Raw genomic sequence first — 22,992 nt, forward strand, 5'->3', positions numbered from 1 at the left:
CCTAACTATAAGCAATATATGTAGGAGTCGGAGTCGGAGCCGGAGTCGGAGTCGGAGCCGGAGTCGGAGTCGGTGCAAGAGAATTTGAGGAGTCGGAGTCGGAGTCGGAGTCGAAGGTTTGGCTTACCGACTCCACAGCCCTGAATACAATTACTGCCACAGAGACGTTGAGGAATTTGATAAAACAGTTGATAAAATAAGTATCCGCTAAAAATGAGATCCATAACGTGTTAACACAACCAACATAACCGTCTCTGCATTCAGACGATAGCGGATGAGAAGTTTACTGTGTCCTTTATGACTCCATGTGCTTATACCGATAATGTAATTAGAATGTTTCAATAGGATATATCCACACTCATATATAGTGAAAGCTCACGGCTTCTCTGAAATATGACAATACACAAAGCCTGCATGCCAAGGTATCTGGATCGATTCGTAATGTGAGGGTTCGCTGTCACTTGTGTATATTAATTCTGTCCCATTCTCATCCAGAAAGAGTAGATGAGTGAAATCCATTTGGTATTCCATACATCATGCGAGTGTGTGATTTTTCTCTCGCCTAACATCCATATTCCCTCACCTACTGTATCCTCACCTATCCCTTGTAGACTGAGCCCTCGCGGGCAGGGACCTCTATCCTCTTGTAAGAGTCTGTGTCATGTATTGTTATTATTATTATTATTTATTATTATAGCGCCATTTATTCCATGGCGCTTTACAAGTGAAAGGGTATACGTACAACAGTCATTAACAGTACATAACAGACTGGTACAGGAGGAGAGAGGACCCTGCCCGCGAGGGCTTACAGTCTACAGGGAATGGGTGATGGTACAATAGGTGAGGACAGAGCTGGTTGCGCAGTGGTCTACTGGACTGAGGGCTGTTGTAGGTTGTAGGCTTGTTGGAAGAGGTGGGTCTTGAGGTTCCTCTTGAAGCTTTCCACGGTAGGGGAGAGTCTGATGTGCTGAGGTAGAGCGTTCCAGAGTATGGGGGATGCACGGGAGAAATCTTGTACGCGATTGTGGGAAGAGGAGATAAGGGAGGAGCAGAGAAGGAGATCTTGTGAGGATCTGAGGTTGCGTGCAGGTAGGTAGCGGGAGACTAGGTCACAGATGTAGGGAGGAGACAGGTTGTGCATGGCTTTGTATGTCATGGTTAGTGTTTTATAACAGAAAACAGTAGAGAGGGGTTTCACACCGCGCCAATGACCGACAACTCCTGAAATTTCAGATCAATGCTTCTTTATTTCACGCACAGGTCAAGTCAACGCGTTTCAAGAGTCTTAGCTCTCTTCATCAGGACAAGCTGGCAAAGAACATCAAATCGATTGCTAAGACTCTTGAAACGCGTTGACTTGACCTGTGCGTGAAATAAAGAAGCATTGATCTGAAATTTCAGGAGTTGTCGGTCATTGGCGCGGTGTGAAACCCCTCTCTACTGTTTTCTGTTATCTGCCAACCGGGGACTGCTGCCGTGACCTGGAGTTACATGCTTGCATAGGAGTTGTGACTTTCACAACCTGATCTGGTGAGTAGGATTACTTATCTTAAGACCCCTTATACCGGGGTAAGACCCTATTGCGCTTCTTTTTCCACAGAAATTAATTTGATGGTTAGTGTTTTGAACTGGAGTCGTTGGGTGATGGGAAGCCAGTGAAGGGATTGGCAGAGTGGCGAGGCTGGGGAGTAGCGAGGGGAGAGGTGGATTAAGCGGGCCGCAGAGTTTAGGATAGATTGGAGGGGTGCAAGAGTGTTGGAAGGGAGGCCAGAGAGCAGGAGGTTGCAGTAGTCGAGGTGGGAGATGATGAGGGCATGCACTAATGTTTTTGCTGATTCTTGGTTAAGGAAAGCACGGATCCGGGAGATGTTTTTGAGTTGTAATCGGCATGAGGTGAAGAGGGCTTGGATGTGTGGCTTGAAGGATAGAGCAGAGTCGAGGGTCACTCCAAGGCAACGAGCTTGTGAGACTGGGGAGAGTAAGCAACCATCGAGTTTGATGGAAAGGCTTGTTGGAGGAGATGAGTGAGGAGGAGGAAAGACAATGAATTCTGTTTTGTCCATGTTACGTTTTAGGAATCGCACAGAGAAGAAGGATGAAATAGCAGACAGACATTGTGGGATTCTGGTTAGTAGAGAGGTAATGTCAGGTCCAGAGAGGTAGATCTGTGTGTCATCGGCATAGAGATGATACTGGAAGCCGTAGGACTCAATGAGCTGTCCCAGGCCGAAGGTGTAGATGGAGAACAGCAGGGGTCCAAGAACTGAGCCTTGGGGAACACCGACAGATAGGGGGCGAGATGAGGAAGTTGTGTGAGAATGGGAGACGCTGAAAGTTCGGTCGGTTAGGTATGAGGATATCCAAGATAGGGCCAAGTCTGTGATGCCCAGAGATGAGAGAATCTGTAGTAGGAGGGAATGGTCTACTGTGTCGAATGCAGAGGACAGGTCCAGGAGGAGGAGGACAGAGTAGTGTCGCTTGGCTTTGGCGGTTAGTATGTCGTTAGTGACTTTAGTTAGGGCAGTTTCAGTGGAATGATGCGGTCGGAAGCCAGATTGTAGCCGGTCAAAGAGGGAGCAGGAGGAGAGGTATGAGGACAGTTCAAGATGGACATGCTGTTCCAGTAGTTTTGAGGCATAGGGGAGAAGGGACATGGGGCGATAGTTTGACACAGTGGATGGGTCAAGGGAGGGCTTTTTGAGGATGGGTGTAATAGAGGCATGTTTAAAGCATGAAGGGAATACACCAGTTGTTAGTGATAGGTTGAAGAGATGGGTTAGGGCTGGGATGAGGACTGCGGTGATGTTGGGGATGAGATGTGATGAGAGCGGGTCAAGTGCACAGGTGGTTAGATGTGATCTTGAGAGTAGAGTGGAGAGATTGTTTTCTGTCATGGTGGAGAAGCTGGATTTGTTTATGATTATTGTACTTGTCCCTATTATGTATACCCCTTTCACATGTAAAGCGCCATGGAACTGATGGCGCTATAATGATAAATAATAATAATGTGGTTTGTTTTTTTATCTCAGCAGCTATTAATCAACAATCATTCACAGGACCATTTACAGTGTTGTGTGCTACAGAATGGTAATGTATCCAGATGGTGTCTGCAATAGAGACAATGTGATGCAGCAGTAACCTCAGCACACACGTGGTCAAAATTGTTGGTTCCCCTCATTTAATGAAAGAAAAACTCAGAATGGTCACAGAAATAACTTGAATCTGACAAAAGTAATAATAAATAAAAAATCTATGAAAATGAACAAATGAACGTCAGACATTGCTGATTTTCTGCTTCCACAGAATTAAAAAAAAAAAAAAACTCATGGCATAGGCCTGGACAGAAATGATGGTCCCTTAACTTAATATTTGGTTGCACAACCTTCTGAGGCAATCACTGCAATCAAACGACTCCTGTAACTGTCAATGAGACTTCTGCCTCTCTCGACAGGTATTCTGACTCACACCTCAAAGGCAAACTGCTCCAGTTGTCTCGTGTTTGAAGGTTGCCTATTCCAGACAGCATGTTTCAGCTCTTTCCAAAGATGCGCAATAGTATTTAGGTCAGGGCTCATAGAAGGCCACTTCAGAATAGTCCAATGTTTTCCTCTTAGCCATTGCTGGGTGTTTTTAGCTGTGTGTTTTGATTGATTATCTTGTTGCAAGACATATGACCTGCGACTGAGACCAAGCTTTCTGACAATAGGCAGCACATTTCTCTCTAGAATCCCTTGATAGTCTTGAGATTTCATTATACCCTGCACAGATTCAAGCCACCCTGTGCCAGATGCAGCAAAGCACCCCTAGAACATAACAGAGCCTCCTCCATGTTTCACAGTAGGTACGGTGTTCCTTTCTTTATATGCGTCATTTCTCCACATAGAGCTGATGTGCCTTGCCAAAAAGCTCTATTTTTGTCTCATCTGTCCATAGAACATTCTCCCAGACGTTTTGTGGCTTGTCAACATGTAGTTTGGCAAGTTCCAGTCTGGATTTTTTATAGTTTGTTTTTCAACAACGGTGTCTTTCTTGGTAGTCTCCCATGAAGTCCACTTTGGCTCAAACAACAACGGATGGTGCGATCTGACACTGCTGTTCCTTGAGCTTGAAGTTCACCTTTAATCTCTTTAGAAGTTTTTCTGGGCTCTCTTGTTACCATTTGTATTATCCGTCTCTTTGATTTGTCATCAGTTTTTCTCCTGCTGCCACGTCCAGGGAGGTTGGCTACAGTGAAATAGATCTTAAATTTCGGAATAATATGTGCAGCTGTAGTCACAGGAACATCAAGCTGCTTGGAGATGGACTCATAACCTTTACCTTTAACATGCTTGTCTATAATTTTATTTCTAATCTCCTGAGACAACTCTTTCCTTCTCTTCCTCTAGTCCATGCTGAGTGTGGTACACACCATGTCACCAAACAGCACAGCTAGTATGAGTTTTATTTTTTAAATTCTGTGGAAGCTTGGTTGAAAAGCAATGTCTGACTTTCATTTGTTCATTTTCATAGATCATTTATTATTACTTTTGTCAGATTCAAGTTATTTCAGTGACCATTGTGGGTTTTTCTTTCATTAAACGAGGGATACCAACAATTTCAACCATGTATGTATATCTGGATACACTATACATGGTTTGTGGATTTCTTACTTACGTAACATTGTAATAACTTACCGGCAGGAACACATCGAGTCATACAAGACACAGTTAAACTCAACTGGAAGAGTTCATAGAGTCACCTATAGATGTAAGTCAATATTAGACTGCTTCAACTTGACCAGAACGCAGACTTTAATGTTGGTTGTATTACCACTTTTTTCTATTTTTCTTCCGCTAGTACAACACAGATGCGTGTGAATTGTTTTATCAAACTCCATGAGGTCCCAGTGGTAGACATTTTACCTGGATACATCTATTTATTATATATCCCTATATCTGTATACAAGTGTTGATTGATTGTGTGTTTTATCTTAGTTATACCATTATATTTTTGTCTTTTAGTGGATATTTAAATGCCAGTGATTAATTTTTCTAAAATAATAAATAAATGGTAATAAGAAGTAATGCATGTAATTGTCACAACAGACACCTAAAGAATCAAAAATACACTAAGTCGGTTATATAGAGACTGTGTATAATGAAGTTGCCTCATATTAGGCTCTGACAGGACTTTATATTTGACGGCATCTTTAATATTTCCCGGCCTACATCACACAGGGCTTATTTAAATGAAAGAATCGTCAGCAGAATGAAGCTCTTGGAGTAGTTTTCTTTAATTTTGGTAATAAGTGTGAAATTTGGCAATACACGAATACTTACACAGCCCACTGGAACCCGTACTGGCAATCATTGTATCTGTGCTTTCTGCCTACAGCAGCGCTCATGTCAGGATGTCGTTTTCTGTTATGTGAAATGACAAGGTTGCATTTTCCAGACTACAGTGGCTGATCTCTGGATTCAGACCTATGAGAAGAACATATGAACATACGTAAGCCACCAACAATTCCTCATCATTATGAAGCCCCATCAGAAAAAAAATCTACATGGATATAATATTCTGCAGCAAGATTTACAATCCACAGCATGCTGGACTTTGAGGGGAGGGCCTGGTCATGGCCAAGAAGAGGGGGCACAAGGCCAGGGAATCTCAATTAGGCTGCTTTCACACTTGCGTTGTTTTAAATCTGTCACGTCCGTCGTTTTTTAGATGTCAACTGACGTAATGGATGTGTTATTTCACAGGAATCCTGTGAAAAAACTGATTCATCGCATCCGTTACATCCGCTGTGCGTCCATTTTTTGACGGATCCGTCGTGATCAGTTTGTGTTTGGGACAGCCCAATGGGTGTGCCAAACATGCTGGGCATGCTCAGTAAAGCATGATGGAAGCCAGCAGTGGATTCCATCGTGTGACGAATTAAAGAGGAATCCAGCACCATAGACAGCCATTATAGCTTGTGACAGATGGCGACGGAATCCTGCGGAGTCCGTTATTCTGCCGCTTCAAAAAAGTGACATGCAGCGTTGCTCCCGCCTGACGGTCAGTCAGTAAACAACTGATTCGTCACGCTGCAATCCGTCACTAATAGAAGTTTATGGGGAAAAAACGGATTCCTGCAAAATATTTTGCCGCTTACCGTAATTCCTCAAGGCGACGGATGCAAAACAATGCAAGTGTGAAAGCAGCCTTAGAGGCACATGATGTTTCCAGATATACAAAAGGCTGGTTTTACCAGATTTCAACAAGGATTCTATAGCAATCTGGACATTTTGAAATGTAGTATCCCGGTCTCATCAGATAAGATGTATTCATCTACGCAGCTTGAACAGTGAATAAACACAGTATATTGGGGATGGACAGAAAGGCTTGTTTGGGTTATTTTCTGCAGACAGGACAAATATCCTGACAATCCTTGGCAAGTGAATATGACCTAATAGAGTCTTCTTCGGGGGTGTGAAAAACCAAAGATAGTTCCCTAGGAGTGAGAATGTGAGCAGCAGACAAGGCCTAGCTAATGGGAGAGGGTACAGTTCAGGTGGTATCTTGGGGCACAGGTTGGCACTGTGAGACTACTGAACTGTATTTGCTGGGCAGTGGGTAAGCTGTGGACACAGTGGAGAGATGGCAGTAGTCATGGATAGATTAAGTATGGAATATCGGAGTGTAGGCCCAGAGGCTGATGTTGCAGTTATATGTGTCCATTTACATAGGACAATGATCATATTTCAGAAGAACGCTGGTTCCTGCTTGCTCAGCGGCTGAAGATGGTTGCTGCACAGCTCATCGCTGTGTGTGAGCGAGACGTGCTGATGACGACACGTCTGCTGTGCAGGGACAGAGCTATTGTAACTCTTCTGTCCCTAGATTGTGCCAGCTGTGAGACTGACCATACACAAGCACCAAACGACCTGTACACAGCCGGTCAGTGCTCGTTTGTGGCCAAAAATTGGACCGTGTGATGTTTCTCATGTACAACCACAGTGTAACCGGCTGCACATGGACAAAACTCCAATTTGTTTCAGAATTATGCAGAAAGTGCCAGGCTTGGTGCTAAGGGCCAATAGTAACTGATTCTGAGGGCCCAACAGCCCGCTATATGCAAATATTACATTACCCCCACTCTAAGCTTACCCACATGTCTATATATTGATAAACTGAGTAATGGTTAAAAGGCAAATCGGGACCATTTTTACTATGGAACTAAGCACTAAAAGGCAGGTAGTTGCTATCTACCTGCCCACTGTGCCCAGCACCATGCTAACTTCCTGCACGCTGTGGTCAGTGCCTTGCTAACTACCTGCCCCATGTGCCCGGCACCATGCTAACTACCTGCCCGGAGCCATGCTAACTATCTGCCCCTTGTGTCCGATGCCATGCTAACTACCTGCCCCTTGTGCCCAGTGCCATGCTAACTATCTGCCCGTTGTGCTCAGCACCATGTTACCTACTTGCCCGTTGCCATGATACCTGCCTGTTGTGCCTGGTGCCATGCTATCTGCCCATTGCCATACTGAATACCTGCTTGTTACCATGCTAACTGTCCATTGTGCCTGGTACGATCTCTGCTGGCTCAGAACGGTCACAATGTGCTGGTGATCCACTAGATCTTCTTCTGGTCTACTGACGGTGTAACTTCCGACGATTGATAGCCAGCTTCCCACTGACTAGCTGCTCTCAATCAGCATAATGTCGGCAGTCACATCCTGGAAGAGCTGCTCTGTGGACATGAAGCTGCTGAATTGCCGGCAGGATGACCGCTCTGAGCTGGCGCCTGGTAGAACAGGCAGATACTTAGCAACTATCTGCCTGTAATTTTTAAGGAACATTGTAAAAACAACAAAAAAAATAAACCCTAAATAACCTCTTTAAATGAATGAGGAGATGCTTCTTCTCTCTGTATATAGTATTTCTGGGGAATCATGCCAGGTTGTGCCCATATTGTGGGGTGAGGGCCTGCACAGGGGTCCACTGGGGGATGCACCTGTCCCCCGATGGGCCAGTCTAAGCTTACATTTTTCTGGCAAACTGATGGCCACCATGACAGAAACCCAACGCCCCCATTATAGTGACCGATATGTGGGAGTTAGTCATGTGTAGGGCCCTGCTCCCATAACACACAGTGCAGAATGCCAGCGGTGATACAGCCTCAGCGTGTACAGGAGGGAGGAACATGGCTGCCATTACCCCTTATAACCCCAGGTACGACGGACGGACGGACGCACCCTGCAGCCGAGCACTGACACTGCACCTGCCCCTCACTGTCTGCAGCACTGTGTCCTATGACCTGTACGTGTCACTACTGGCCACACACTTATACTGCCCCCTGCTGACTGAGCACAGCGCCCATCACCGGCCAGAGCCCGCACATAGCGCCTACATACGGCACATACCCTCCACCTGCAAGCCACAACCTCACAGCACTGCGAAAGGACCTTCCATGATGTCATGGTCATGTGACCAGTCACGTGTGAGGGAGGAGTTCGCTCTGCGTTATGTGTGAATGAATGGACATCATAGACTTGTGGGTTGGTTGAGCTGGAGCAGACTCAGCAGCACAGACAGAGCTACACTGGAACTGCTGGTGTTCCGTGCAGGCGGCAGAGCCGTGTGTATATATACCGTGCAGGCGGCAGAGCCGTGTGTATATATACCGTGCAGGCGGCAGAGCCGTGTGTGCATATATACCGTGCAGGCGGCAGAGCCGTGTGTATATATACCGTGCAGGCGGCAGAGCCGTGTGTATATATACCGTGCAGGCGGCAGAGCCGTGTGTATATATACCGTGCAGGCGGCAGAGCCGTGTGTATATATACCGTGCAGGCGGCAGAGCCGTGTGTGTATATATACCGTGCAGGCGGCAGAGCCGTGTGTGTATATATACCGTGCAGGCGGCAGAGCCGTGTGTGTATATATACCGTGCAGGCGGCAGAGCCGTGTGTATATATACCGTGCAGGCGGCAGAGCCGTGTGTGTATATATACCGTGCAGGCGGCAGAGCCGTGTATGTATATATACCGTGCAGGCGGCAGAGCCGTGTGTGTATATATACCGTGCAGGCGGCAGAGCCGTGTGTGTATATATACCGTACAGGCGACAGAGCCGTGTGTGTATATATACCGTGCAGGCGGCAGAGCCGTGTGTGTATATATACCGTGCAGGCGGCAGAGCCGTGTGTATATATACCGTGCAGGCGACAGAGCCGTGTGTGTATATATACAGTGCAGGCGGCAGAGCCGTGTGTGTATATATACCGTGCAGGCGGCAGAGCCGTGTGTATATATACCGTGCAGGCGGCAGAGCCGTGTGTGTATATATACCGTGCAGGCGGCAGAGCCGTGTGTATATATACCGTGCAGGCGGCAGAGCCGTGTGTATATATACCGTGCAGGCGGCAGAGCCGTGTGTATATATACCGTGCAGGCGGCAGAGCCGTGTGTGTATATATACCGTGCAGGCGGCAGAGCCGTGTGTGTATATATACCGTACAGGCGACAGAGCCGTGTGTGTATATATACCGTGCAGGCGGCAGAGCCGTGTGTGTATATATACCGTGCAGGCGGCAGAGCCGTGTGTGTATATATACCGTACAGGCGACAGAGCCGTGTGTGTATATATACCGTGCAGGCGGCAGAGCCGTGTGTGTATATATACAGTGCAGGCGGCAGAGCCGTGTGTGTATATATACAGTGCAGGCGGCAGAGCCGTGTGTGTGTATATACCGTGCAGGCGACAGAGCCGTGTGTGTGTATATATACCGTACGGGCGACAGAGCCGTGTGTATGTATATATACCGTACAGGCGACAGAGCCGTGTGTATGTATATATATCGTACAGGCGACAGAGCCGTGTGTATGTATATATGTCGTACAGGCGACAGAGCCGTGTGTATGTATATATACCGTACAGGCGACAGAGCCGTGTGTATGTATATATATCGTACAGGCGACAGAGCCGTGTGTATGTATATATACCGTGCAGGCGGCAGAGCCGTGTGTGTATATATACAGTGCAGGCGGCAGAGCCGTGTGTGTATATATACAGTGCAGGCGGCAGAGCCGTGTGTGTGTATATATCGTACAGGCGACAGAGCCGTGTGTATGTATATATATCGTACAGGCGACAGAGCCGTGTGTATGTATATATACCGTGCAGGCGGCAGAGCCGTGTGTGTATATATACAGTGCAGGCGGCAGAGCCGTGTGTGTATATATACAGTGCAGGCGGCAGAGCCGTGTGTGTATATATACAGTGCAGGCGGCAGAGCCGTGTGTGTATATATACAGTGCAGGCGGCAGAGCCGTGTGTGTGTATATATCGTACAGGCGACAGAGCCGTGTGTATGTATATATACCGTACAGGCGACAGAGCCGTGTGTATGTATATATACCGTACAGGCGACAGAGCCGTGTGTATGTATATATACCGTACAGGCGACAGAGCCGTGTGTATGTATATATATCGTACAGGCGACAGAGCCGTGTGTATGTATATATATCGTACAGGCGACAGAGCCGTGTGTATGTATATATGTCGTACAGGCGACAGAGCCGTGTGTGTGTATATATACCGTACAGGCGACAGAGCCGTGTGTATGTATATATATCGTACAGGCGACAGAGCCGTGTGTATGTATATATACCGTACAGGCGACAGAGCCGTGTGTATATATACCGTGCAGGCGGCAGAGCCGTGTGTGTATATATACAGTGCAGGCGGCAGAGCCGTGTGTGTATATATACAGTGCAGGCGGCAGAGCCGTGTGTGTGTATATATCGTACAGGCGACAGAGCCGTGTGTATGTATATATACCGTACGGGCGACAGAGCCGTGTGTATGTATATATACCGTGCAGGCGACAGAGCCGAGAGTGTGTGTGTGTATGTATGTATATATATATATATATATATATATATATATATATATATATATATATATATATATATATATATATATATACACATATACATATATACACACACAGTACAGACCAAAAGTTTGGACACACCTTCTCATCTCTAGAACAACTGTTAAGAGGAGACTTTGTGCAGCAGGCCTTCATGGTAAAATAGCTGCTAGGAAACCACTGCTAAGGACAGGCAACAAGCAGTAGAGACTTGTTTGGGCTAAAGAACACAAGGAATGGACATTAGACCAGTGGAAATCTGTGCTTTGGTCTGATGAGTTCAATTTTGAGATCTTTGGATCCAACCACCGTGTCTTTGTAGAAAAGGTGAACGGATGGACTCTACATGGCTGGTTCCCACCGTGAAGCATGGAGGAGGAGGTGTGATGGTGTGGGGGTGCTTTGCTGATGACGCTGTTGGGGATTTATTCTCTTGCGGGTGCAGTCCGGTGTTTTATCAGATTACACTCATCTGTGCAAGACGCAAGTGGAACTGAGGCCTAATAGAAATCTCCTGGCCCTTGTGCTTTTTTATGCCGCATAGACTGGCCTGAGGAGTGTTTTTGAAGCCACAGCATGTCAATTTCTAATGCAGATACGATGAATCTTTGGGGTGCATTTTCCCCATAGACTTGTATTAGATGCTGAAAATCCACACATAAAAAAAACATCCATGTTTGGTGCATTTATGCAGCGGAAATGCATCAAAAGCACATGCAATCCGCATCTAATGATGTCAATACCAGGGATTTTCAAAAAGAATACAGCTTTATCAAAAGCATGACACGCCAAACAAAGACAACAAGGCAGCGTCAAAAATGCAATTAAAAAATGCGAGTAAACTAAAGTGCGAAGATTGTACAGAAATTCTGCCTCATCAAAACCTCCACTGATGGTGGGAACGTAGCCTAGCATTTGGATTTGACCTTCCGATCTTGTGCTGCCATACTACCCACAGCTCTCCGCAGCTTTCCTAGAGATCAGCTCTTTCTTTGATGCCACCTCAGGGAATGTTGTCTGTAACGAACCGTTACACACCAGCAGAAATCAGTAGTCTTCACTACTTGGCTATAAACTTGGACAGTTCTAACCTAGAGGTTGGCTAATATTGGTCCAATCTGGCTACAGGGAGAGCAGCAAATATCAGTTTGTTATACCGCCCCCTAGAGGCAGAGTGAGTTTATATTATCTACTAATTGAGCAAAACAAGGTATCTGACATCTATATCTGCACATTGCATAAAGCAAGCTAGAAAAGCAAAGAGTCAGGCTATGTGGGCACGTTGTGTATTTCCATGCGTTTATGCAGCACTTTGCACTGCAGCGTAAATGCGTGTGTCCTTCTTCACCAGCAAAGTCTATGTGACTTGTGCAAATTCCATCCGCACGTTGCGTTTTAGAACGCAGCGATTTGCATGCTGAAATTTGTTGCTGAATCGCTGCGTTCAAAAAAGCAAGATGTCCCTTTTTTTGCGATTTGGATGCTGCTCCCACTCTGTCTATGGGAGAGAAAGCATCCAGAGTGCATGAATTCTGCATTAATTTGGCAGTCACAATACATGCGTTTTGAAGCGCACATGCACTGCCAGATCGCTGCAGAATTTCCAGTAGTGACACTACGCAACGTGCGCACATAGCCTAAAGGGGGCTTTAAACGCTACGACATCGCTAATGCGAACTCGTTGGGGTCACGGAATTGGTGACGCACATCCGGCCGCATTAGCGATGCCGTTGCGTGTGACACCTATGAGCGATTTTACATCGTTGCAAAAACGTGCAAAATCGCTCATCGGTGACATGGGGATCTATTCTCAAAAATCGTTACTGCAGCAGTAACGAGGTTGTTCCTCGTTCCTGCGGCAGCACACATCGCTCCGTGTGACACCGCAGGAACGAGGAACCTCTCCTTACCTGCGTCCTGGCCGCTATGAGCAAGGAAGGAGGTGGGCGGGATGTTACGTCCCACTCATCTCCGCTCCTCCGCTTCTATTGGGCGGCGGTTCAGTGACGCAGCTGTGACGTCGCTGTGACGCTGAACGAACAACCCCCTTAGAAAGGAGGCGGTTCAACGGTCACAGCGACGTCGCCGGACAGGTAAGTAGTGTGACGGGTCTGGGCGATGTTGTGCGGCACGGGCAGAAATTTGCCCGTGTCGCACAACAGATGGGGGCGGGTACCCACGGTACCGATATCACAGCCTGTAAAGCGGCCTTTAGGGTATGACCACACTTTGCGTTCACCTACTTGCATTTCTAAGCGCATGTTTTGGAATTAATTGATTTAGCCAAAGTTGCCTTTTTCAGAAATTTAGCGCTGAAAATGCATGCGTATTTACCGCGTTTTAGATGCGTTTTCAGCGCTATTTACATGCTTTTTCCCTTGCGTTTTGACAGATGCGTTTTGAACATCAAGACACTGCTAAATAAAGATTAAATAGTCAAACAGAATGAAAAAAGAAAAAAAAAGCAAAACATATAATTTTTGAATTATTTAAGAAAATAGTTATATTTCATGAAATTATAGCGGTTTTATCATATTTATTGCTAAAATGCAATAAAATAATAATTTTCAAAAATGTAATTGTTGGACTATGTGTGTGTGTAAAGGGACATATTATTCCATTATTTTAATGTCTGAAAAGCATGCGTTTTTTAGGCTAGGGCCCCACTTTGCGTTCATCTACTTGCAGTTTTAAACGCACGTTTTGGGCTTAATTGATTTGACCAAAGTTGCCTTTTTCAGAAATTTAGCGCTGAATACGCATGCGTATTTACCGCGTTTTAGATGCGTTTTCAGCGATTTTTACATGCTTTTTCACCTGCGTTTTGATAGCTGCGTTTTGAATATCATGACACTGCTAAATAAAGTTTAAATAGTCAAACTCAATGAAAAAATTGGAAAAAAAGAAACAAATCTATATTTTTGTGAAAAATAATGAAAATAGATTAATTTAATGAAATTATAGCAGTAATATGATATTTAATGGAAAAATAGCAATAATTTATTAAAATTCTTATTTTTAATTGTGTGTGTGTGTGTAAAGGGACATATGAAATTATTATTTTGATGTCCAAAAAGCATGTGTTTTTGAAGTCCAAACCGCATGTTTTCTGCACTGGAAAAGCAGGTAAAACGCAGGAAATTGCTGGAATTTTGTTTTTTGCCATTTCTCATAGACTTCAGTGTTAGCAAAACGCACCCAAAATGGCAAAAACAATTGACATGTTGCTTCTTTGAACGCATGGTTTTTGCCACAAAATATGCAAATTAAACGCAGCGTTTTAAAACGCAAAGTGCGGTCTAGAAATCCCCATTTTCCATAGACTTTGCTGGGAAATCAAAACGCATGCCTTTTGGCATGAAAAAGGTGCTTCTCAAAACGGACCTAAAAAGCACCAAAAACGCAAGTGGAAACGCAAAGTGGGGCCCTAGCCTAAAAAGCCTCAAAAACGCAGTGTTTCTGCACCTAAAAAGCATGCAAAACGCTGGAATTTTGATGTTTGTTGCTTTTTGATACTTCTCATTGACTTCAATGTTAGCAAAACACTGCAGAAATGGCAAAAACAATTGACATGCTGCTTCTTTGAACGCAGGGTTTTTGCCACAAAATATGCAAACTTTTAAAACGCAAAGTGCGGACTAGAAATCTACATTTTCCATAGACTATTATGGAAAAGCAAAACGCATGCCTTTTGGCATGAAAACGCTGCAGTTCAAAACGGACCTAAAAAGCAGCTGAAACGCAAAGTGCGGTCATACCCTTAGGGTTTGCTGACTTCTGCGTATAATAAGCCAAGTGCAATGTGATAAATTGGATTGTACTCGGACCAATGTTCTTCAATGAGGCAGGGCAGATCTGTGATTTTTCCTCAGCTGGTTTCAGCCTGAAGAAACAATTGCAGCACGCTGAATATGGTCACATAAATTGGCCGAGACTTGCCAATGCAAGTCAATGGGTGCGGGAAAGAAAGCGGATGTCACACGGACCATCCATATGCCCTCCGTGTTTTTATGAATACATTACCATTCTGTAGCATATTACACAATAATTGGTCCTGTAAATGATTGTAGAATAATAACTGCTGAGAAAAAACCTGATTGCATACAGATGACATATGGATGCTAGGCAAGTAAATCACACAGACGTATGACATATAGAAAATCAAATGAAAATGTAACCGATTTGTTGTACGTAGATGTGAGCAAGCCCTAAAGGGAAAGCTTCTCCAGTAATATTGATATGTGGTGCCCAATTCATCAAGGTCTTCACAGCAGAAATCTGGCATAAACACCCTAAGAAGTCACAATATTTTTGTGCAACTGAGCAGTTATACAAAAGCATTGCGGCTCTTGGTGTTTACCAGTCCCTGCCAGTTACCCAAAGTGGGCGCGCCGTGGACGGGGCATGGTCACACCTGCCCGCCAAATTCTTCATAAGTTACGCAGCTAAAGTGATGTAACTTACTCCAGAAACGTACGCCAGCCACGTGCGCTGGGCACAAGACACACCTCATTCACTAATCGGCGACCATTCTTATTGAATCCGCTCAATGTACTCCAGTGAGTGCTTCATTAAGACTGACAAGCGCTACTGCCATCTTACTGAATCACCCCCATGTGAATACGCTGGAAATACATGACGTTTTCTGAATTCTTCAGATTGCTGTGCTAGACCTGTTGAACAACATTGATATTTCAGGGTGAAAACGGAATGCGGCCAACCAAGCACAAATATCCGTGCTGACAATTACCTGTGCTATTTACCCCGGAACGCAGGAGCTGGACGTTTACGGTATATTACCATTACTTGTGATCTGCTAACATTTTGTATGTTCTCCCCGTTTGCGAGGGATTTCTCCAGGTTCTCTGGTTTCTTCCCACATTTCAAAGACCTAATGATAGGGACCTTAGGCCAGAGTCACACTTGCGAGTGCCTTGCGTGTAACTCGCGCGAGTCTCTCATTGAATCACCCGGCACGGACTCGCACTCTCCTAATGGGAGCGGGTCGGTTGCATGTATGTCTATACAGCTGAGACGCTCCTGTCCGGAGAGTGTGAGTCCATGCCGGGTGATTCAATGAGAGACTCGCGTGAGTTACACGCGAGGCACTCGTAAGTGTGACTCTGGCCTTAGAGTATGATCCCCAATGGGGACAGTGATGATGTCTGAAAAGCGCTGCAGGATATGATGGCGCTATTGAAGAAAGCATAATCCTGCAGTTTGTAGAACCCTGTGCAGCAGCCATGTTAGTAGCAATTGGCCGCCAGACCAGAGTTCTGAGAAGCTCTTCTAATTAGTAGGCCAGGCATAACGCACACATACCTAGAAGAGGCAACTGTAATGCCAGCAAGTAGGAGCCTTGAAGACTACAAACTATCAACATGGCTGGTAGACCAGAGTCCAGTGAATCCCTATGCTCTTCTCTAAGCATTTGTATAAACAGTTTGGGGCATTTATAAAAAGTACCAAGAGCATGAACACATTCTGGACTTTCTACACAGCTGTGAGTATAATATACAGTCAGTCTTTGTACATGTTGCTCCTGATGGACATGTAATTGCAGACCACCACGAACCACAGAGCTGACACGTTGGGCATTGCTACAAACAGTGATTGGCTGCAGCAGTCACGTGCCCTTCCAGGCACAAGAGGAATCGCCAAGAATGGAAGGGAAACGCTGGGAGAGGAGCGGAGGGGAACAGTAATGTGACTATGAGGATTTTATTTTCAGCATGCTGGGCCAATAAGAACAAGATAACCCCATCAACGAAACCACCATTTTAATATTAATCCAAGAAAGAAGACAACTTACTATTCAAACTACATGCATAGTAGAAGATTTATTTTTTTTATTGAACTAGTAAAGTACTGATCTTGTTATTTTCAGATTTTGACACATTAATAGGGTTCAACATTTAGCTTTAAAAAACCCAGAGGTCCTTTTCAGCTTTATTAGAATACCAAAAATATAGTGTTCATGGTTATGAGTAACTATGAATCATAGTCTGTCAGCTGTAACATAAGGCTTACATTGTAGGTATTCCAGATTACTTCATCAAGGTCAAGACAGAAAATCACTGCACACGGCAAATTGACGAAACAATATTCAGTTCTATTACTGAATGAAAAACTATTTACTTATATCCGATCTGCCCACTCAGCCCTATGCAATGGTGGCACTGTGCGGAGATGCTGGCGTCCTGTAAGACACAGAAAGTGGCACCTCAGGAGGACAAGAATCCATGCTCTTCAACTGTGTGAGGGGACTGAACTGTGGAGGCCAACACAGCTGAAAGTGGTCAGGTGCCCAAGGCATCAAGACAGAAGTCCAGGGCACATGCCGAAGGCACCAAGCCAAAAGTCCAAGGCATATGCCCAAGACACTGATTCAGAAGTCCAGGTCACATGCCGGATGCACCGAACCAGAAGTCCAAGGCATGTGACCAAGTCACTGATTCACAAGTAAAGGGCATGTGCCGAAGACACTGAGACGGAAGTCCAGGGCATATGCCCCTGATGTTCAGTACTGCTGAGTTCACTGCAATTACAGCAACCGTCCACCCTGACACTGAGAAGTGAATCAAATTCCTTAAAATACTTTGTAAGCACAGTCTTAAGGGTACTTTACACGCTGCGAAATCAGTATCGATATCGCTAGCGAGCGTACCCGCCCCCATCGGTTGTGCGTCACGGGCAAATCACTGCCCGTGGCGCACAACATCGCTAACACCCGTCACACTACTTACCTTCCCTTCGACGTCGCTCTGGCCGGCGATCCGCCTCCTTTCTAAGGGGGCGGTTCGTGCGGCGTCACAGCGACGTCACATGGCAGACGTCCAATAGCAGAGGAGGGGCGGAGATGAGCGGCCGGTGGACGCAGGTAAGGAGATGTTCGTCGTTCCTGCGGTGTCACACAAAGCGATGTGTTCTGCAGCAGCAACGATATTAAGGAAATGAACGACGTGTCAACGAGCAACGATTTTTCACGTTTTTGCGCTTGATCGTCGCTCCTTGGTGTCACACGCTGCGATGTCGCTAATGGCGCCGGATGTGCGTCACTAACGACGTGACCCCGACGATATATCGTTAGCGATGTCGCAGTGTGTAAAGCACCCTTTAGTCTATATGCACACTAGAATTTTTGGAGCAGAAACTGAGCAAAAATTGAGCAAAGACTCTCCAAATCTCAGAACTCTTCATAAACATAGGCATTTTCTCAATTGTTGCTCTTAAAATATCAGCTTAAGACCCTGTGCATATAGCATTAGGATATGTTCACTCTTTTTTGAACCAGACAGGCTGGTATAATCAGTCATGAAGACTGCACTAGCCAGGCTGCTATAACCTGGACATCAAGTCTGCCTTGATCAGGCTGATATAACAAAGCACGAGGATTGCCCTAGCCAGGCTTGTATAACCAGTCACAAGAATTGCTCTAACCAGGCTGATATAACCAGGTATGAGGACTGCCCTGTATGGACTGAACTGTCCACGCTGGTATAACCAGGTATGAGGACTGCTCTGTGTGAACTGTATAATCAGATACAAAGACTGAACTGTCCGCTGTCCAGGCAGATATAAGCAGATATGAGGACTGCCCTGGCCAGGCTAGTATAACCAGATATAAGGACTGCCCTGGCCAGGCTAATATAACCAAATATGAGGACTGCCATGGCCAGGCTGGTATAACCAGACATGAGGACTGCCCTGGCTGGGCTGGTATACCCAGACATGAGGACTGCCCTGGCCACGCTGGTATACCCGGATATAGGGACTGACCTTGGTGGACTGGTATAACCAGATATTAGGACTGCCCTGGTCTGGCTAGGATAACCAGATCTGAAGACTGCCCTGGCTGGGCTGGTATAACCAGATATGAGAACTGACCTGGCCAGGCTAGTATAACCAGATATAAGGGCTGCCCTCGTTGGTATAACTAGATATGATGGCTGCCCTGGTTGGTATAACCAGATATGAGGACTGCCCTTGTTAAGGTGAACTCTTAAGCGGGCTTTACACGCTGCGACATCGCTAATGCGGAGTCGTTGGGGTCACGGATTTTGTGACGCACATCCGGCCGCATTAGCGATGCCGTTGCGTGTGACACCGATAAGCGATTTTGCATTGTTGCAAAAACGTGCAAAATCGCTAATCGGTGACATGGGGGTCCATTCTTAAAAATCGTTACTGCAGCAGTAACGAAATTGTTCCTCGTTCCTGCGGCAGCACACATCGCTGCGTGTGACGCCGCAGGAACGAGGAAGCTCTCCTATCTGCCTCCCGGCTGCTATGCGGAAGGAAGGAGGTGGGCGGGATGTTACGTCCCGCTCATCTCCGCCCCTCCGCTGCTATTGGGCGGCGGTTCAGTGACGCTTCAGTGACGTCGCTGTGACGCCGCACGGACCGCCCCCTTAGAAAGGAGGCGGTTCGCCCGTCACAGCGACGTCGCCGGACAGGTAAGTATGTGTGACGGCTGTTGTGCGACACGGGCAGCGATTTGCCCGTGTCGCGCAACAGATGGGGGCGGGTACCCACACTGGCGATATCGGGACCGATATCGCAGTGTGTAAAGTAGCCTTTAGGCTATGTGCGCACTTACCGGATTTTGCCGCGGATTTTTTGCGGTTTTGCTGCATGTTTCGCTGCAGAAAATGTTCATAACATCTCTGCAGTGAATCACCAGCAAAACCTATGGGCAAAAAAAATCCTGTGCGCACTAGGTGGAATTTGACAGCTGCATGTTTTGCTGCGGGATTCCCGCAGCAAAAACAATTGCATGTCAATTCTTTTCCGCACGTCGCTGCGGGATTTCACTCCATTGACTCAATGTTAATCGTGAAATCCCGCAGGGAATAACGCAGGAAGCAAATTCTGTGCGGTTCACTGCGTTTTCCTGCGTTATTCCCTCCGGTATTTCGCGGTTTACCTCCGGTAATGTACATCGCCTGTCTGCGGTTTTGCAGGGAAGTGATGTCATTACAGGAAGAGGAAGCCGTACAGAGAGTAAACAAACACACAGATCACACACAGACATAGAACACAGACACAGGACACACACACACACACACAGAAAGAAAACGGAAATATAGAAAACAAAGAACGTGGGCTCCGCTGCATATTCACCGTCCAGCCGAGGTAAGCACACAGCGGCGGCCCGGTATTCTCAGGCTGGGGAGGGAGAGGGGCAGGGTTAATGTCCCCCGCCTCACTCCCACAGCCGAGAATATCAGCCGCAGCTGCCCCGGGACTGTCGCATGCATTATGCAGCAGCACCGGCGTGTCCCCGGCTCTTCCTGCCGCCGTGTAGCAGTGGCAGCAGGGTAATACAAGGGGTTAATGGTGGTGGATCACCGCCATTAACTCCAGGCTTGATCATGGCAGCGTATATGAGACAGCTGACATGATCAACCCGTAAGTAAAGTGAAAAAACACACACACCGAAAAATCCTTTATTTTAAATAAAACAAACAAGCCTCGTTCACCATTTTATTAACCCCTCCCGCACCAAAGCTCCGGCGTAATCCACAGCTCCGACGTCCTGCGCTGCTTACATCCAGCCGCGACTGTCACAGACACAGCGCTGAATGAATGCAGCAGACAGCAGAGGTAATTACCGGTCATTTCCCACAGCCGGTAATGTGAACTCACTGCCGACCGTGGGAAATGCAGCGATCTGTCCTCTATCTATCCCTCTATCTGTCTATCTATCTATCCCTCTATCTATTCTTCTGTCTATCTATCTACTATCTCAGAATTAAATTACTTTTTTTTTTTTTTCAATGTGCTTTATTGCATTGAATGCAATAAAGCACATCCCAACCCGCACGCGGCAAAACCGCGGCAATACCGCGAACAATACCGCGGTGAAACCGCAGCAAACCGCATGCGGTTTTCGGGTGCGGTTTGCCGCGGTTTTTTACCGCGGGTGCGGTAATCTTTGAGAGCATGCGGAATTTTCTCAAGAAAATTCCATTTCCCAGTGCGCACATAGCCTTAATCAGAGATCACTTGTTGCCTACTGCCTGGCCTAATGGGTGTGGATCGAGTGCATGCTTGAAAAATAAGATCAGACACACAGTCGGATATTCATCTTTCCTCGATAAAAGTCGGCCCGGGCTCTGCTTTATTTCAACTGAAGCATGCCCTGATATAGCCTTGGAAAGGGGCATGTCCGGATGTGTTCATTGGTCAGTGTGTTGAACAATTATTATTATTATTATTATTATTATTATTATTTATTATTATAGCGCCATTTATTCCATGGCGCTTTACAAGTGAAAGAGGGTATACGTACAACAATCATTAACAGTACAAGACAGACTGGTATAGGAGGAGAGAGGACCCTGCCCGCGAGGGCTCACAGTCTACAGGGAATGGGTGATGGTACAATAGGTGAGGACAGAGCTGGTTGCGCAGTGGTCTACTGGGCTGAGGGCTATTGTAGGTTGTAGGCTTGTTGGAAGAGGTGGGTCTTGAGGTTCCTCTTGAAGCTTTCCACGGTAGTGGAGAGTCTGATGTGCTGAGGTAGAGCGTTCCAGAGTATGGGGGATGCACGGGAGAAATCTTGTACACGATTGTGGGAAGAGGAAATAAGAGAGGAGCAGAGAAGGAGATCTTGTGAGGATCTAAGGTTGCGTGCAGGTAGGTACTGGGAGACTAGGTCACAGATGTAGGGAGGAGACAGGTTGTGCATGGCTTTGTATGTCATGGTTAATGTTTTGAACTGGAGTCGTTGGGCGATGGGAAGCCAGTGAAGGGATTGGCAGAGTGGCGAGGCTGGGGAGTAGCGAGGGGAGAGGTGGATTAAGCGGGCTGCAGAGTTTAGGATAGATTGGAGGGGTGCAAGAGTGTTGGAAGGGAGGCCAGAGAGCAGGAGGTTGCAGTAGTCGAGGCGGGAGATGATGAGGGCATGCACTAATGTTTTTGAAGATTCTTGGTTAAGGAAAGCACGGATCCGGGAGATATTTTTGAGTTGTAATCGGCATGAGTTGAAGAGGGCTTGGATGTGTGGCTTGAAGGATAGAGCAGAGTCGAGGGTTACTCCAAGGCAACGAGCTTGTGAGACTGGGGTGAGTGAGCAACCATCAAGTTTGATGGAAAGGCTTGTTGGAGGAGGTGAGTGAGGAGGAGGAAAGACAATAAACTCTGTTTTGTCCATGTTAAGTTTTAGGAATCGTGCAGAGAAGAAGGATGAAATAGCAGACAGACATTGTGGTATTTTGGTTAGTAGAGAACAATGTATTAGTCCATGAGCTGATTGGTGGGCGTCATTGTAGGCGGGTCTATGACGTCATTGGATGGATCCATGGTGATGGGAGAGACGTCATCTGGTGGATCCATGCTGATGGTAGGGTCTGTGATGTCATCGGGGGCCATCTTGGGTTCCTCTGAAAACTGACTGGCTTATGTATAGAGAATTGATTTAATTGAACAGACTTCTCACAGTGCTCAATGTCCTGAGGTTATTTCATCTTATGGCTCTCCTCAACACCCTGTCTGGTATAACCAGATATAAGGGCTGTCCTGTCTGGTATAACCAGATATAAGGGCTGTCCTGGCTGGTATAACCGCATATGAGGCTGTCTTGGCTGGTATAACCAGATATGAGGGCTGCCCTGGCTGGTATCACCAGATATGAGGGCTGTCCTGGCTGGTATCACCAGATATGAGGGCTGTCCTGGCTGGTATACCCAGATATGAGGGCTGCCCTGGCTGGTATAACCACATATAAGGGCTGTCCTGGCTGGTATCACCAGATATGAGGGCCGCCCTGGCTGGTATACCCAGATATGAGGGCTGCCCTGGCTGGTATAACCACATATAAGGGCTGTCCTGGCTGGTATCACCAGATATGAGGGCCGCCCTGGCTGGTATCACCAGATATGAGGGCTGTCCTGGCTGGTATACCCAGATATGAGGGCTGCCCTGGCTGGTATAACCACATATAAGGGCTGTCCTGGCTGGTATCACCAGATATGAGGGCCGCCCTGGCTGGTATCACCAGATATGAGGGCTGTCCTGGCTGGTATCACCAGATATGAGGGCCGCCCTGGCTGGTATCACCAGATATGAGGGCTAGCCTGGCTGGT

At 46.4% G+C, this 22,992-nt stretch overlaps 1 protein-coding gene across 2 annotated transcripts in view; it reads right to left on the bottom strand.

Annotated features, from left to right (window-relative positions):
* Positions 1 to 8,455, bottom strand: part of UBAC2 (UBA domain containing 2) — a 298,565-nt gene extending 290,110 nt beyond the window's left edge. For both annotated transcript variants that reach the window (XM_075336716.1, XM_075336715.1), the window contains exons 1-2: positions 8,391 to 8,455; positions 5,319 to 5,462 (exon numbers count right to left, since the gene is read on the bottom strand). In XM_075336716.1, coding sequence (XP_075192831.1) covers positions 5,319 to 5,349 — 31 coding nt within the window. In that variant the 5' untranslated portion in view covers positions 5,350 to 5,462; positions 8,391 to 8,455. The remainder of the gene's footprint in view (positions 1 to 5,318; positions 5,463 to 8,390) is intronic.
* Between the last annotated feature and the right edge of the window lie 14,537 nt (positions 8,456 to 22,992).

This window comes from Anomaloglossus baeobatrachus, chromosome 2, assembly GCF_048569485.1.
Source record: "Anomaloglossus baeobatrachus isolate aAnoBae1 chromosome 2, aAnoBae1.hap1, whole genome shotgun sequence".
NCBI classification, from domain to species: Eukaryota; Metazoa; Chordata; class Amphibia; order Anura; family Aromobatidae; genus Anomaloglossus; species Anomaloglossus baeobatrachus.